This window comes from Anomaloglossus baeobatrachus, chromosome 1, assembly GCF_048569485.1.
Source record: "Anomaloglossus baeobatrachus isolate aAnoBae1 chromosome 1, aAnoBae1.hap1, whole genome shotgun sequence".
Classification (NCBI taxonomy): domain Eukaryota; kingdom Metazoa; phylum Chordata; class Amphibia; order Anura; family Aromobatidae; genus Anomaloglossus; species Anomaloglossus baeobatrachus.
The window spans coordinates 157,205,033-157,220,126 of NC_134353.1; the positions used below are offsets into that span (position 1 = coordinate 157,205,033).

The following is a 15,094-nucleotide window of genomic DNA, read 5'->3' on the forward strand; positions in this document are numbered from 1 at the left end:
CGGCAAAAACGCATGTTTTTTATGCGTTTTTTCGACGCGGGTGCGTTTTTGTGCGTTTTTAGCGGCCAAAAACGCACAAAAACGCAGCGTCAAAACAACGCAGCGTGCGCACATAGCCTATCTTAGTTTTACTGTTGTTATAACTATATCTTGATACACAAAACTTTTCTTTGCATATATAATACTTATATATTTATACTGGTGATACAGGCACAATCATTGTATTGGAGGATCTCTGACAATAAGGCTGTTCCATATTCATACACTATGGGCCTTATTGCATGGTTCTTGCCGAACCTCCTGTACAGGACAATAATTTTAGAATTCTGTAAAGAGTTGGCTGTTTTGTGCACTTAGCGGCTCCAACCTTTGCGGTTAGGAAACTGTTATGGTTTACCACGTCACTTGTCACATCCATCCCTCATATAGGAATTGCTGGAACTAAGAAGATGTTGTACGACCTGTTGCTTTAAAAGATAAACCTGTCATTCTCACGCTGCTGGTGTTCTTTCATCTTTGCAAAAAATTCAGGAAAATAGTTGGCTACATTTTTCATTCACATTTTGAACATTTTGCCCTTCACTCCTGTAAAAGTTATTCATCCTGCTACAATGCAGGCAATTGTGAGATAACTGTGTCGTTGGCAAGACCAAGTTTTATAATCAGAAAAAGTGTTTTCAGGGGCAGGCCACCTTTTGTGAGTTATAATTCCTGGAAGGATTTTTTGTTTGGTATCTCAATGTCTCTATAGGCTTTGAATGAGTCTTAGATTTCCATCAATTTTTCCCTGAAGACCAAATGGTGCACCATCTATTATAGGTACATGCGAGTGTTGCATCAATTGCATAAAAAATGGTAGTATCAAGCTACTCACTACTAGAGATGAGCGAAGCAGTCGCGGTTCGGCTCGAGGTCGGTTCGCCGAACGGAGGTCCCGTTCGAGTTCGGTTCGTCGAACGTTCGACGAACTGAACTCGAACTGCATAGGAAACAATGGCAGGCAATCACAAACACATAAAAACACCTAGAAAACACCCTCAAAGGTGTCCAAAAGATGATAAACAACTCACAACACAACACAAACACATGGGAAAGTGACAAGGACATATACTCATGCGAAAACAAAAGAGCTGGACAAGGAAAAAGAGGAGGAGACACAGATATATGAGTATATGCAAGGAAACATCGATGCCATTACTGTGCAACTTGAGCCCTGCTCATTTTAGGCTTCCAATCTGAATAAATTGCCAGAGCTTGCCACGTACGCCTTGGGGATCTTGTCATGTCCTGCAGCCAGCGTTCTCTCGGAACCTGTCTTCAGTGCTGCTGGGGGTCTGCTGGCAGATAAGCACACGTGTCTGTCCACTGACAATGTGGACATGGCTCTCAGAGGACTTTTCTTCCCCTGGGTCAGCCAGGGGACGGGAAAGGCACGCGTATTTTTGAGAGTGCTTCATGCAAAGCATCTTTTTCTTTTTCAAAAGGGGGATCAAGTGATGCCAGTCAAGTGGGGTGTGTGTGGCCCAATTAGTGGCAACGAGGAAGACTGTGGTTGGAGTCCCCTCGCTGTGTTTCTAAAAGAACCAAGATGAACAAGTCATGGCTCTCAGAGGACTTTTCTTTCTCTGGGTCATCCAGGGGACGGGAAAGGCACGCGTATTTTTGAGAGTGCTTCATGCAGAGCATCTTTTTCTTTTTCAAAAGGGGGGTCAACTGATGCCAGTCAAGTGGGGGGTGTGTGGCCCAATTAGTGGCAATGAGGGAGACTGTGGTTCGAGTCCCCTCGGTGTGTTTCTAAAAGAACCAAGATGAACAAGTCATGGCTCTCAGAGGACTTTTCTTCCCCTGGGTCATCCAGGGGACGGGAAAGGCACGCGTATTTTTGAGAGTGCTTCATGCAAAGCATCTTTTTCTTTTTCAAAAGGGGGGTCAACTGATGCCAGTCAAGTGGGGTGTGTGTGGCCCAATTAGTGGCAATGAGGGAGACTGTGGTTGGAGTCCCCTCGCTGTGTTTTACATGATTTTCGAAGGACATGACATGCCTAAGAGGTTGAGTTTCATCATCTGCAACTTGTTGGCAACAGAAAGGCTGCCTTTACACCCTTTTGAGACCGAGGATTTTCGAGACCTTATGCCTATTGCAGTGCCCCAAGAGCCGATGGCCAGTCGTCACTCCTTCTCCAAGAAAGGCGTGCCTGCGCTACCACAGCAGGTCGCACACAACCTCACCGATTTCTTGAGAAACTCTGTGTGTGACAGGGTGCATTTCACCACAGATACTTGGACCAGTAAGCATGGACAGGAGAGTTACATGTTGCTGACTGGGCACTGGGTAACTATGGTGAGAGATGGAGAAGGGTTTGCTGTACAAGTCTTGCCGTCCCCACGACTTGTGTGTCAATCCTTCCTCTGTATGTACAAGTTCCTCCACTGCTTCTGCCTCCTTAACCTCATGTAGGTCCTCCACCTCAGCCCAAACCCTGTGTGGTCAGGCCACCCTTCCTTGTAACTGCGCCCAAGGAATCCCACACACCTCCTTACTATGCTGGCAGCAGAGCTCAAGGCCATCAGGCGGTCAAATGTTTACTTTGAAATGTAGAGGAAGTGTGAGACACTGCTGAGGAATTGTGGACGGTTAGCTCTGGACAGTGAGACCGAGTTTCATCAATGGTTGTCTACACTCAACCAGCAGTCAGGGAAGGTCGGGTGCGACAATGATGCAAACCTGTGTGCGGCCCTTCGTCAGGGCAATGTGACACACGTGCCTTGTATGGCTCACGTGTTGAATCTGATTCTCCAACAATTTTTAAAATACCATCCCGGACTACATGGCCTTGTGCAGCGGGCACGCTGCTATGTGCTCACTTTCATCCTTCGCACCCAGCAGCTCAACAACTTTCATCGCTCCTGAAGTCTTAGGGTCTGGCGGTTAAACGCCTGAAATGCGATGTTCCGACACGCAGGAATTTGAATCTGCACATGTTTCAGCGTCTGTGGCAGCACCGCAGAGCCCTGCTGAAATACGGTATGACGTATACCCTGGGCTAACTTGATCCAGAGGTGGTGCAGATCACGCTGCTGGAGTGGTGTCAGATCAAGGACCTATGCACCCTTCTACACAGTTTACAAATATCGACGAAGATCTTTAGCACTGGCGATGCCATTCTCAGCGTGAAAATTCTGGTCATCTACAAGATGGAGCACAATGTATGCATTATTCGGAGTCAGGTGTTGGTCCAAGAGGAAGGGGAGGAAGTACAGGAGGAGTCATATGCAGAAGGGATAATAAGATCTACAAGGTCCAGACGGTGAGCGGCATCTAGGCGGCAGTCATGATGGGGGAGAGGGATTAACAAGGGCGCATAGTATCAGCAAAAATTGTTGAGGAAGGTGCAGGAGCCCATGAAGAAATGGAGGACGAACTGGTGATGGGCATGGAAGACTCAGCAGATGAGTGAGAGCTTGCTCACATTTCGGTTGTGCAAGGTTGGGAGGAGAGGGCAGAGGAAGGAGGCACGATTCTCACCTCTCTGCCACCAACACACCAAGGACTTGGTCCTCTTGGATGCACAAGACACATGAGCGCCTTCTTGCTGCACTACCTACAACATGACCCTCGGATTGTACGAATTCGAAGTAATGCTAACTACTGGGTTGCCACACTGTTAGATCCCTGGTACAAGACAAAATTTGGCGAAATAATTCCTGCCATAGAAAGGGACGCACGTATACAGGAGTATCTGCAGAAGGTGGTACGGATTCTTAGATCTGCTTTTCCTGTAAACACCAGTGCTGCACAGAGTGAATCTCAACGCTTTGTCATGGATAGGAGGAAATGGTCTTTTACTTGTCCACATCTGAGGGACCGAGGGCTGGCTGCTGTGCTGAGATGGCATTGAGTACGGTGTCCCTGCAGAGTTGCACTTTTGGTTATATACCAAATGAGTTGAAAAAGGACAAATACTGGTGGAAAGGGGAACAGGTGTGTTGGAAAGGGGAAAAAAGTTTTTGTCCGTGGGTTTTTTGGTTAAGCAAAAGTAACATTTGATGAAGAAACACCATCTGTTACGGTGGGACTGGCAGATTTGGATAAGGTGGTATATACTATGTTACCACTATATAACGAAAATTAATAAGAAAAGAAAGAGAAAGGTATATATCCCCATCAGCAGTCAATGTCCACTGTGCTCCCAGATGGAAAAGGAGAGGTTGGCAACTGGAAGGTTAGGTGGAGGATACAGATCTGTGTGGCTATGAAACTAATAGTTGCCTGAACCGAGTTAGACGCCATTCGGATCTTGAGACTGGGAGCCCTGTTAGCGTCACAGGGTCCACACGCCCACCCAGCCCAGGAACTCCCTGTTAACATCACAGGGGCCATTCAGTACGCTGACCGTGTGCATTGGGGCCACACCTGTGGACAGCAGGCACATCAGCAGCAGCAGGCCTGTTAATGCCACTGGGCTGCACAAGCAGGACTTGTAGGACAGGAGCTGGTCTTAACCGTTCTGCGTTACCAACTGTATCAACGCCCTATCCCTGCCTACCTCTGGCCTAAAGCCGCAATGGGTTCAACACATGGAGGTGTGCTCTTTCGGAGCATAATAGAAGACTGCGCACCTCCTTGTTGGCTCCAGCCCGTTTTATAACCTGGGTCCGCCCCAAACCAGGGTGGACAACAATGCACCTCCTGGAGACAAAAGCAGAGTGACACGTCATGAGTGGCATAACTAGCGTCCTATTTGGAACCGCAACTTCAATAATGACCTCATGGCTGCCACAACACAAACACCTCACCAGTCATCGTCTGACCATCAATAATGAGGTGACAAGTCATAGGGGCGGGCCTCTGCAAGCCATTTGGGAGTGGCCTGGCCACATCGTCAGGACACCTGATGCCCTGTGGTCTATATGGGCCCCCCCACATCAGGGGCAGGGCCAAAGAGTTCATTATCGGACCTAGTTTCTGATGCAGTAAGTGCCTGAGCATGGTCAGTTGCATGAAATAGAGTCTCTGAAAAAAGACTATCAGCTTTAGCATGGTGTCTCGGCACAAAACAGGACTTAGACCCGGCACGGAATGCAAGTACCTGTGCAAAAAGGCTTTTCACACTAAGTGTGGGAACATGCGCTGTATGCCGAAATGAAGACTTAGCCTCAGGAATGGCAAAGTCAGGCTGAGCATACTAACTAGGCAAAACACTGTAGTTAGGCTGCAGCTGGGGTAAATCAGCACACGCATGCGCACTAGCTGCCTCTCCACACTTACACGTGGAGGAGAAATTGCTCTTCGGGTGTGGACTTGGAGATGCTGTCTATGAACAGAAGGAAAAGCTAAAGGAAGCCTCACTTTCTATCCCTCCGAATTGTCAAATGCAGCAATGAATTCCCTGAGTTTGCTATAACATTAACGTAGCAAAATGTGCATGAGGGTGTCCTGCACAGGTGCTAGAAATAGCTCGGCACCAGTGGGACAATAATGAAATACAACATCCAGTTCTATGATGCCACTAAATGGCAGTATTTTTTGCTATCATTATAGCTTATTAAAAACAGGGCAGGTGGGTGTCATGCAGAGGTGCTGCACATAGATTTGCACCAGTGGGGCACTAATGGAGTACAACAGCCACTTCTTGTATGCCACTAAGTTTACTCAATTTTTGGTATTATAATGTCTTAGTAAGTAACAATGAGTTTGAGTGTGCAATGCAGGCAGAGGTGCTGCAAATATCTTTGCACTACTGGGGCAATACAGCAGTCCAACAGCCACGTTTAGGATGCCACTAAGTTCACTCAGTGTTTGCTAGTATAATGGCTTAGTAACAATGAGTTTGAGTGTGCAATGCAGGCAGACGTGCTGCAAATATCTTTGCACTACTGGGGCAATACAGCAGTCCAACAGCCACGTTTAGGATGCCCCTATGTTCACTCAGTGTTTGCTAGTATAATGGCTTAGTAACAATGAGTTGGAGTGTGCAAAGGGCAGGAGGGTACAGTGGCAGGGTTGTGGGTCTCTGGGTAGAGGAAAGGAAGCCTGCCTTTCTATCCCTCCTAATGGGGAAATGCAGCGAGGAAATCCCTGACCTTAGCTACACAGATGCTGTCATCTTGTGTAGCTGTTAAACTCTGTTTTAAACTCTGTCACCTATGGCTCTGACCCTGCCGGTATGAGCCCTTAAAAGGACTGATAGAAAGTGCTATCCCTATGCTGTACAGCGCTGTGTATGGAGCGTACACAGCAGTATCGGCGATAGGAGCTGCGCCAGTGATGTCGGACACCAAGGACGCAGAAGGCAGATAATGGCGTGCTGGAGGAAAATGTCCGGTTTTATAATGCAGGGACATGTGACATGGACATCCTATCACACATGCCGTTGCTTCTCTGGCTAAAAGTCCACTTAGCTGTGTGTGTGTCTGGGATTGGCTGACATGTTGGCCCGCCCCACTACACACGCGCGCTTAGGGAAGGAAGACAAGAAAAAAAAAAAAATGGCGATACAGCAGTGATCTGAATGCGCTGTTCCCGCACACTATACACTGAAATGTCATAATAGTGTGAGTCACAGAGTGACTTACACTATTACAGCGGAAATCCAGCTAGGAATTAGCTGGTTTTTTTTGCTGCTAGAACCGTTCTCGAACGTATCTAGAACTATCGAGCTTTAGCAAAAAGCTCGAGTTCTAGTTCGATCTAGAACAGCCCCCAAAATCACTCGAGCCGCGAACTGGAGAACCTCGAACCATGAACCGCGCTCAACTCTACTCACTACCTCCCTAGGTAAATACATTACAGAGTATAATTTACATAAAAGACATTTATGGGGTTTCCTGTTGTTCTTGAACCACACAGGCTCTGCGAATATGACAATCTAGTCCAAATAGAGCCAAATTTGTATTAAAAAAATACAAATATTGCTTTTTTAATTCTGAGGGCTGCCATTTTTCCAAACAGAACTTTTTGTCCAAAAGGGAGAAATTCAGTGGTAAAGCAACATTTTTGTGAAAAAAATTAACATTTTCAACATGACAACCTAATGTTATCGAATTATGTAAAGTACCTATGGGTTCAAAATGCCCACAATGCTCCTGGATGAAATCCTTGAGGGGTCTAGTTTCCAAAATGGCGTCACTTGGGGGAAGCGGGTGTTCTGATGTTTTGGTACATTAGGACCCTACAAATGCAACAAGCTGCCTGGAAACTGTATTCCAAAATTCAAATATTGCTCCTTCAGTTCCAAGCCCTCCCATTTGTCCAAATAGAACTTTTATACTACATGTGAGATATCACTGCGCTCATAAGCATTTTTTTATTTAGTTATTGATATAGGCATACAGGTGGCATAAAGGTGAAATTAGCCATGCCTGTATGATGGATGGTTTAACAAAAATCCTCTTGTATATCTTCTATCTTCCGGGCAATGAGGCGTGTGCTGCCCAGACGATAAGCCTGCCTCTGGTCTTCATTATACAAGATTCCTCCTCCCCTTGTCTTCCCTGGTGTCTCATCAGGTGCGCGGCTGGAAATCTAGTGCCTTCGCATTATGCCTGCCGTCCGTCTCTACACTATTCAGCCCTTTTGTGGGCACAGGCTTCAATTTTGCTGTGTGCAGGTGTGAGGGAGTCACTGCTGCTTCACAGTGCCAGTGAGAGACAGCAGGCAAAAAGCGCATGTGTGGGATTTCCGTTAGCACACCTGATGTCACAGGGACTTGGAGGAGAAGGGAAGGAAGAATCCTGTATAATGAAGACTGTAGGCAGATTTATCTACAGGGCAGCACACGCCCATAGCCCTGAAGTTAGAAGATAGAGGATTTTTGGCAAACAAACCCTCATGCAGAGGCGTACAGGTATGGCTAATTTCATCTTTATGCCACTTGTATGCTCATATTAATAACTAAAAAAATGCAAAAAAGGGTGACAAATACCCTTTAAAGTCAAAATTGGTTTAGTCGTTAAGGGGGTTAAACGAACATTGCAGATAAACAAAAACACACTTGGTGAGAAGAGACACATGGCTGAAATCTCGGTGTTAACCCTTGCAGCATACTGTCTTTCGTTTACATAGCAAAATTCTTCTGACAGATTCCCTTTAAGAACAATAATTTTATTTTATTTTATTTTTTATTAGTGTTGATAATCTGGTTTCCTGAATCACTGCAAGGCCCTTGGATTATGCTGGAGGTGAGTTGTCAGTAGAAGAACAAATGTGTAGAAAATCATTTGAAGTGTTACAATTCACGGCTTTGTTAAAAGACACTTAGGTCATTTGAAATAATCATGTTCTCATCAAACCATCTATCATTTTCAACAGAAATCATTAGCTTTTGGCTGGTAGACAGGTGTCTCTGAACATGCTCATTGTCTATATTTGTTTAATGATGATTGCCATTGTCAGCGATAATGATAAATATCTGGAGTAGTGTGCATAACCCTTGTAAGAGGAAAAATGCAGATATAGGTTACTTTTACTTGGACAAAATCTGTAAGTGATGCCTTATAGACTTAGAATAACATTGCTGCTTTCTTCACTGTGTCACACTTATTCATGGAATGTGGGGTATTGCAGCTCAGCCATGAGGAAATGAATAAGACTGAGTTGCAATACCACTAATAACCCATAGACAATAGAGTGTTTCATGAATATGTTTATAATCTCATCTAATGACTTTAAAGTGATATCCCCATCTTGATCATTTATTAGATACTCACTAGAGATGAGCAAGTAAATTTGTGTGGAATTAAATTCTACTTCAATTTTACAAAAATCCACATTCGCCAAAAGATGGATTTTTTTGTTCTCAGATTCAGCAAAATGTAAGCCACTTGGTGACATTTTTTTGAAACATTAAAAGGCCATCAAAATGTAAAACAAATTAAAAAATCCTTATATTCACCTTACTGCTCACCTCCACAGCCCGTTTGTGTCACCCATCCGTTCCTTTCTGCATGTTCAGATTCCTGCTGTTTGCGCTAAAATTCCCAGGAGGATTCTTTGCAAGTGCATATAAGATAACAAGTGTGGATTTCAACATCCACAATCTGAAAATGCGATGAGGAGCAGATAGGTCACAGTGAGGAGCAAAGGGTGTCAAGAGATGAGCGGTAAGGTGAGTACACTTTTTTTATTTTTAACATCTTTTGTTTATTATGCTCTGGGTTCTAGAGAGACCCCAGAGCTCAAATAGGGACATTAAGTTTGCAGAGCATAAGTTCTCAGCAAATCAGATTTCCCAAGAAAATCCATGCAAATAGGTGAACTGAAACTTAGCTTGATACACTCATCTCTAATATTCACAGGATAAGACACAAATGTCTGATGGATAAATGTCCCACCTTTAGGAATCTCCTTGCGGAGAATGACACACCATTCCAGCATGGCAGTGGTGAGGAGACTTTAAACCACAATACTCTTCTGGGAAATATGCAAATGTCTCTCAGTGAGGAAGTCTAGTGCCACCTATTGGAGGTAGCAATCCTGAAAGTCAAAAATGACCCTTTAAAGAGAATCGGTCAGGTCCCATATGCGTTCTGACCTACAAGCAGGGTGAAGTGTGGCCTAGAAACCCCTTCCTATCCATCCCTGTGTTGTAATATTGTGTAATAAGAATGTATAAAAAAAAGTTTTATTACTTACATGTTCCCTATGTAAATGATCAGAGGCTCTAGCCCCCTAGGCATCGCATCGCCCCGTGGCCGTTTGCATGTTTTCCGTGGTATTACGCCCCTTTGGGCATGATACCGTGGATTTACATGAGCGACATCACCATTAGCTCTTTGAGATCCCGTGCATGCCATTCCCACAGCCTTGTTATCTGGGTGCTTGTGTCTCGGCTTCAGACGTGCTGTTCGCATGGTCGGAACCGCAGGAGTCTTCTCAGCATGTGTAGTGCATGTCTGAAGCCGACAAGCAAGCACCCGAATAACAAGGCTGTGGGAATGGCAAGCGCACGCACGCAGGATCTCAAGGAACTAACGGTGACATCGCTCATGTAAATTCATGGTATCACGCCCACAGGGGCATGATACCACTGAAAGCGCCCATGGGGCATGCAACGCCCAGGGGACTAGAGCCTCTGACCATTTACATAGGGAACACGTAAGTAATAAAACTTTTTTTTATACATTCATATTACACAATATTACAACACAGGAATGGGTAGTATGGGGTTTTTAGGCCACACAGCACCCTGTTTGTAGGTTACAACACATAAGGGACCTGAGAGGTTTCCTTTAATAAGCCTTGTCGTATGACTTAGGATTTATGCCAGATTAGAACCTCAATTTTAAGACACAGTGTTTCGAGATTGTTTTCCCTCGTCAGTGCAAAGGGTCACTTTTGACTTTTAGGATTGCTACCGCCAATAGGTGGCACTAGAGTACGTCTACTTCTTCACTGAAGAGACAATTTGCACCCCTAGAAATTGCACCTATCTCAACAATGGGGCCTCATCTCATGCCTTCCAGAATGGAGAAGGGGCTCTCTCTCAAGGGGCTCTCTTTGGAGCCACACAAAACATATATTCTGTGGATATGATATAAATGTCTGAGATAGGAATACCCTTTTAAGATATCAAAAAATAAATCAAAATGAAAATTAAATAATGAAAGAAAACATTATCCTCATAAGTTTGCCATTACTGTAAATGCACTTTATGTTCTTTTAGGTGTATAATGACATGACATCAAATCCCAAAACACGGTCATTTCTCTAGTTTGTCAGTCTAGCTGCATGAAGGTTACAGCAGATATCAAAGGATGCAGAAGGTGAGATGAGATTATAGACAGAACGGATTTCTCCGACAACATTTCTCGGCTGACAGTACTCTTGATTCCTGCACATTCCCCACCGTAGAGAGACAACACTGAGCCATGTGTGGTCCCATTTACATTGCTAGAACAAGAAGAAATGGCTGCCTGCTATGTTTCATCGCCTTTTCAAGCAAACACTTTTATTAGAAGGATGAATAAACCTCCAAGGTTTATAAGTAGATGTAACAACAGAGGCATTAAAATAAATATATATAAAAAAAACATTTACAAGATTCAAAATGGAAAATAAATCAGCATAGTTATTGGAAGTTGTGTAGCAATACATAAGCCTCTATAATGTACACAAGTTACACTGCTTTTATTGTTGGCAAGTATGAACTTTCCGATATGCAGAGATTTCCGGTGTCTAGAATATCAATCTACGACATCTTTGAACAGCATTAGAACTATACGGTAAGAATTTGGATAACAAAACACAACTTAAAGTATGTTATGTTGAGCAAAGAGCATTAACAAACATATCCTATTGATTTCAGAAAATATTACAAGAAAGCGAGTGTGCCAGGAAGAAGTACACATCAGACTACTTCAAAAAGGCGCGTTCTATTGTAGGAGTATTGGTAAAAGCCAAGATACAGGGCCCATCATGAACTCTACGACTACGGAAGCCATGAGCTAGTAGGCAGATTAAAAAATACCTTGTTCTGGTATCTGGTACAGCATCAGTGAAGGGTTGGCAACTGCTAACTTGCACTTGCCCATATTACTTCAGCACCGGCCACATGTACTACTATGGCTAGTAGTTCACACTGCATTGGTGCTTATCCCTTCTAGGATAGTCATCGCAATAACCTGGCAAGCAGAAGGAGCTAGAAATTCCTTAATTCCTTGCTTTTTATACCCTTTGCAGCATAAAGGGTTTTTTTTTCTTTTCTATTTATTAATTAAACCATTTATATGTATATTTATTCACACTGTAAAATTGCTTTTAATATTTGATCACCTTCTATTTAAATCTATAGGTCCAAGGAGTCCTACATTAATTCTAGTATCTGAAGAATGGAAATGACTATAAAACTATCCATAGAAAAAGGACCCTTAAGAGCTTTTACATTCATTTTTTTTTATGATTTTATTTTATATATAAACTTTCTGAAACACTTTTACATAAATTAACTCCTCTGAGACTAATATTTGATGTACAGTAAATTGTAATTCCTATAAAAATCCATAAACAACTTGTTTCACATAATTTACAAAAAAAAAAAAGGAAAAAATAAGAAAAAAAAATTCCTTTGCTCAAACTTGCAGAGAATTCTACTTGCAATATTTTTTTTTGTTCAAGGCAAACCATGTCAGCATTTGTAAAATCTGTATGTAAAGTCACATGGTAGCATAAGTCACTTGTGCCAATTATTGTCCTTGTCTGGTTTATAAAGCAGCACGGAAAAAGCGGTCGAGTTGTCTATAAACAGTAATTTTGCTCCACATTTCAAAATTAACAATGATATATACCACATCCTATGCAGAGAGAAATAGAGAGAAATCGAGAAACTACTCTTGGTAAGCAAAGGTCAACATTTCAATAATATTCAGAAACACTGTACAGATATCCGCTTCCATTCTTCCTTTTTTTCTCTTTTAATACAGTGCCTGGATGAATGTAGATAGAGCCTACTGCAAAATTTATAGGCTTTTACTCTCCAGTCCAAGTGCAGTGATATGCATATGTAAACATATTATCTTAAAGCAGATCACCTTTAAGGTCATTCATAAAAACAAAGGGGAGGGTGCAAACAGCATTTTTAATCCCCAGGAAGGCTCTTATATTCACAGAGTCCAGTACAGATTGTGCTACAGAGAGGATATTTGAGCCAATGTAAAGTCTAAGCTCAAATAACTATGCAGCAAAACAGTTTCCGTCTCCCTTTCTAGAGGAAGCACAAGTGTTACGTCTCTTTGGCAGCCTCAGCAAGGCCGTTGTGTTACCTTTTCCCAATCTCGCTTTGTCTGAGAAACTGTATATTGTAAGAGCTGTCTGCTAATTCAGGGTATTGCTCCACGGAGAGTACATAGTACCCATCATATCCTTGTACTTTGCCAGCACTCAGCAGTTGTCTTTTCTCTCCTTCAGTCCATAACCTAGCACCCTCTTCACCATCTCTTACTCTCTGCTGTTCCCTGGCCCAGGCGTGGGAAAGAGCTCGTTGTCTTGCTTGTTCTAGAATCCGAGCCTTCTCTTCATCAAGTGTCATGCCATAACGTACATGCAAGGCCAGGGCACCATACTGCATTTCCACATCGGCAAACCTGCGAGTTCTTCCATTTACTACCGTGGTAGATTGGGAGACTGTTACATTGATGCCATTTTCTAGGGTTTTGCGGCCACTGGTCAACCTCAAAGTGGCAAGGTCACTTTCAGGAGTAATAGTTTTGATGAAATAGTGTGTGTCTCGCCCTTCTATAGTGAAATGTAGGTTCTCTAGGTAGAAGGCAGAGTTTAGAACTGCCGCGACCTTGATGCAATCCTCGTTTGCAATATTGAGAACATTAGTGATGACTTTGCCTTGATTGACAGCCAGCATGACTCCTTTACCGATCAGTGATTTCACAGTAGCAAACCACAGCCAGGATTTCTCCTCTCTGGTTTTATGTCTACTTATCTGAATCTCTGGGATTTTCCCCAGGGATAAGAAAGCCGTTGACTGCCTGGAAACTTGCTGCTGCACTCCAGAAAGTGGCTGAAAGACAAAATAGTTAAGCTGTAAATTATTTATTTGCAAGTCATATAAATGCATTACATTTTGGACAAGTTATTTTCTTGTTTTCTTCCTTCACAAGTCACAATAAAGTGTCACAGGGCTCTGTATTTCACTTTTATTTACGGTCAATAGGAGTGAGTAATTTGCCTTTTTCCCACCGTGCATTTGCTTTCATTCTAGTTATATTAGAATAGTGTTTACAATGCAATGAATATGTTATGGTAACGGGTGTACATTTATCTTTATAAACTTGTATACCAAAGATAAATACTGACTTAAAAGTCAACTTATAGCAACAAGAAACAATCTTTACTAAGAAAAAAAAATGGTCGTAACATGGACTTGATTCAATATTGTGAATTCTATATGGATTACTATTACAAATTTGCATAGCTTTAAAATCAAAGGTTGTCCTGCTGATTACACACTAAGGCCCCTTTCACACGTCAGTGATTCTGGTACGTTTGTGTTTTTTTTTAAATGTACCAGAATCACTGACATACGCAGACCCATTATAATTAATGGGTCTGCTCACACATCAGTGATTTTTCACTGACCGTGTCTCCGTGCGGCGTACCCGCGTGTCCGTGATTGCCGCACGGAGACATGTCCATTTTTTTCTGGCATCACTGATGTCCCACGGACCACGCAATAGTGTGATCCGTGAAACACGTGCCAGAAAAAAATGTGCATATAAAATAAAAATCATTTTTACTCACGCGGCTCCAGCGATGCTCTCTGCAGCCCGTTCTCCCTGCTGCTTCTGAGCCGGCTCATTACTGTCGTGCATATTCATGAATGCACGATACAGCCGACCCGGAAGCAGCTGCAGCGGGGGTCAGCGCCGGCCGGATGCTGCACCGCGAGAACGTTCAGCACCATGGAGAGCGGGAGCGGGCACAGGTGAGTTGATCACTAAGTGCAATCACGGACCACGGAGAACGGAGCCCGGATTGCACTTAGACAACCCACGTGTGCCGTGAATCACGGCACACGGAGGGACATAGGTATGTTTTACACATCAGTGAAGAACGTCTGTGTTTTTCACTGACGTGTGAAACGGGCCTTAAAGAGTAACCATTGTTTTAATTAGTATTTAAAAAAAAAAATGAATAATACATATGAAAATAAAAAAAACTTTGTCACATATCTTATTAGATAAATATACTTCCTTCTCCTCCAGGACTGATCTTTCATTTTCAATTCTCTCACTTCCCAGGTAAATGGAAATCTTTGTAATTAATGACTAAACTATTTTAAAAAGTTACATTGTCCATAGGGCATAGGATTTTTTTGTGTTCATTTGTTTCCTAAATGCAAAATTAAGCGACTTTACACATGTTCTTCTAGAAAAAAATCAGATTGTTTTGTTGTTGTAGAGTCTGTGCAGCTCCTGTACATAACTGGCTGTGCTGCTGCTTCTGACATAAAAATGACAATACATTTTGGCTGCTGTCTGTTCTTTTAGGTCTGCCTAGTTTTAAAGTTGTCAAAAGGGATTGCTAAGAGGTTCAGGTTATACAAGGCAGGTCAACGCTGTTTTTTTAAAATATTTATTTAAA

The 15,094-nt window shown here is 43.0% G+C and overlaps 1 protein-coding gene across 20 annotated transcripts in view; it reads right to left on the bottom strand.

Annotated features, from left to right (window-relative positions):
* Positions 1-10,882: 10,882 nt before the first annotated feature.
* The window catches only part of TENM3 (teneurin transmembrane protein 3), a 1,857,795-nt gene continuing 1,853,583 nt past the window's right edge, over positions 10,883-15,094 (bottom strand). For 12 of the 20 annotated variants that reach the window (XM_075347175.1, XM_075347169.1, XM_075347170.1 and 9 more), the window contains one exon: positions 10,883-13,511. In XM_075347175.1, the coding sequence (XP_075203290.1) occupies positions 12,756-13,511 (756 nt within the window). In that variant the 3' untranslated portion in view covers positions 10,883-12,755. The remainder of the gene's footprint in view (positions 13,512-15,094) is intronic. The other 8 variants (XM_075347172.1, XM_075347171.1, XM_075347180.1 and 5 more) reach the window with 2 other exon arrangements.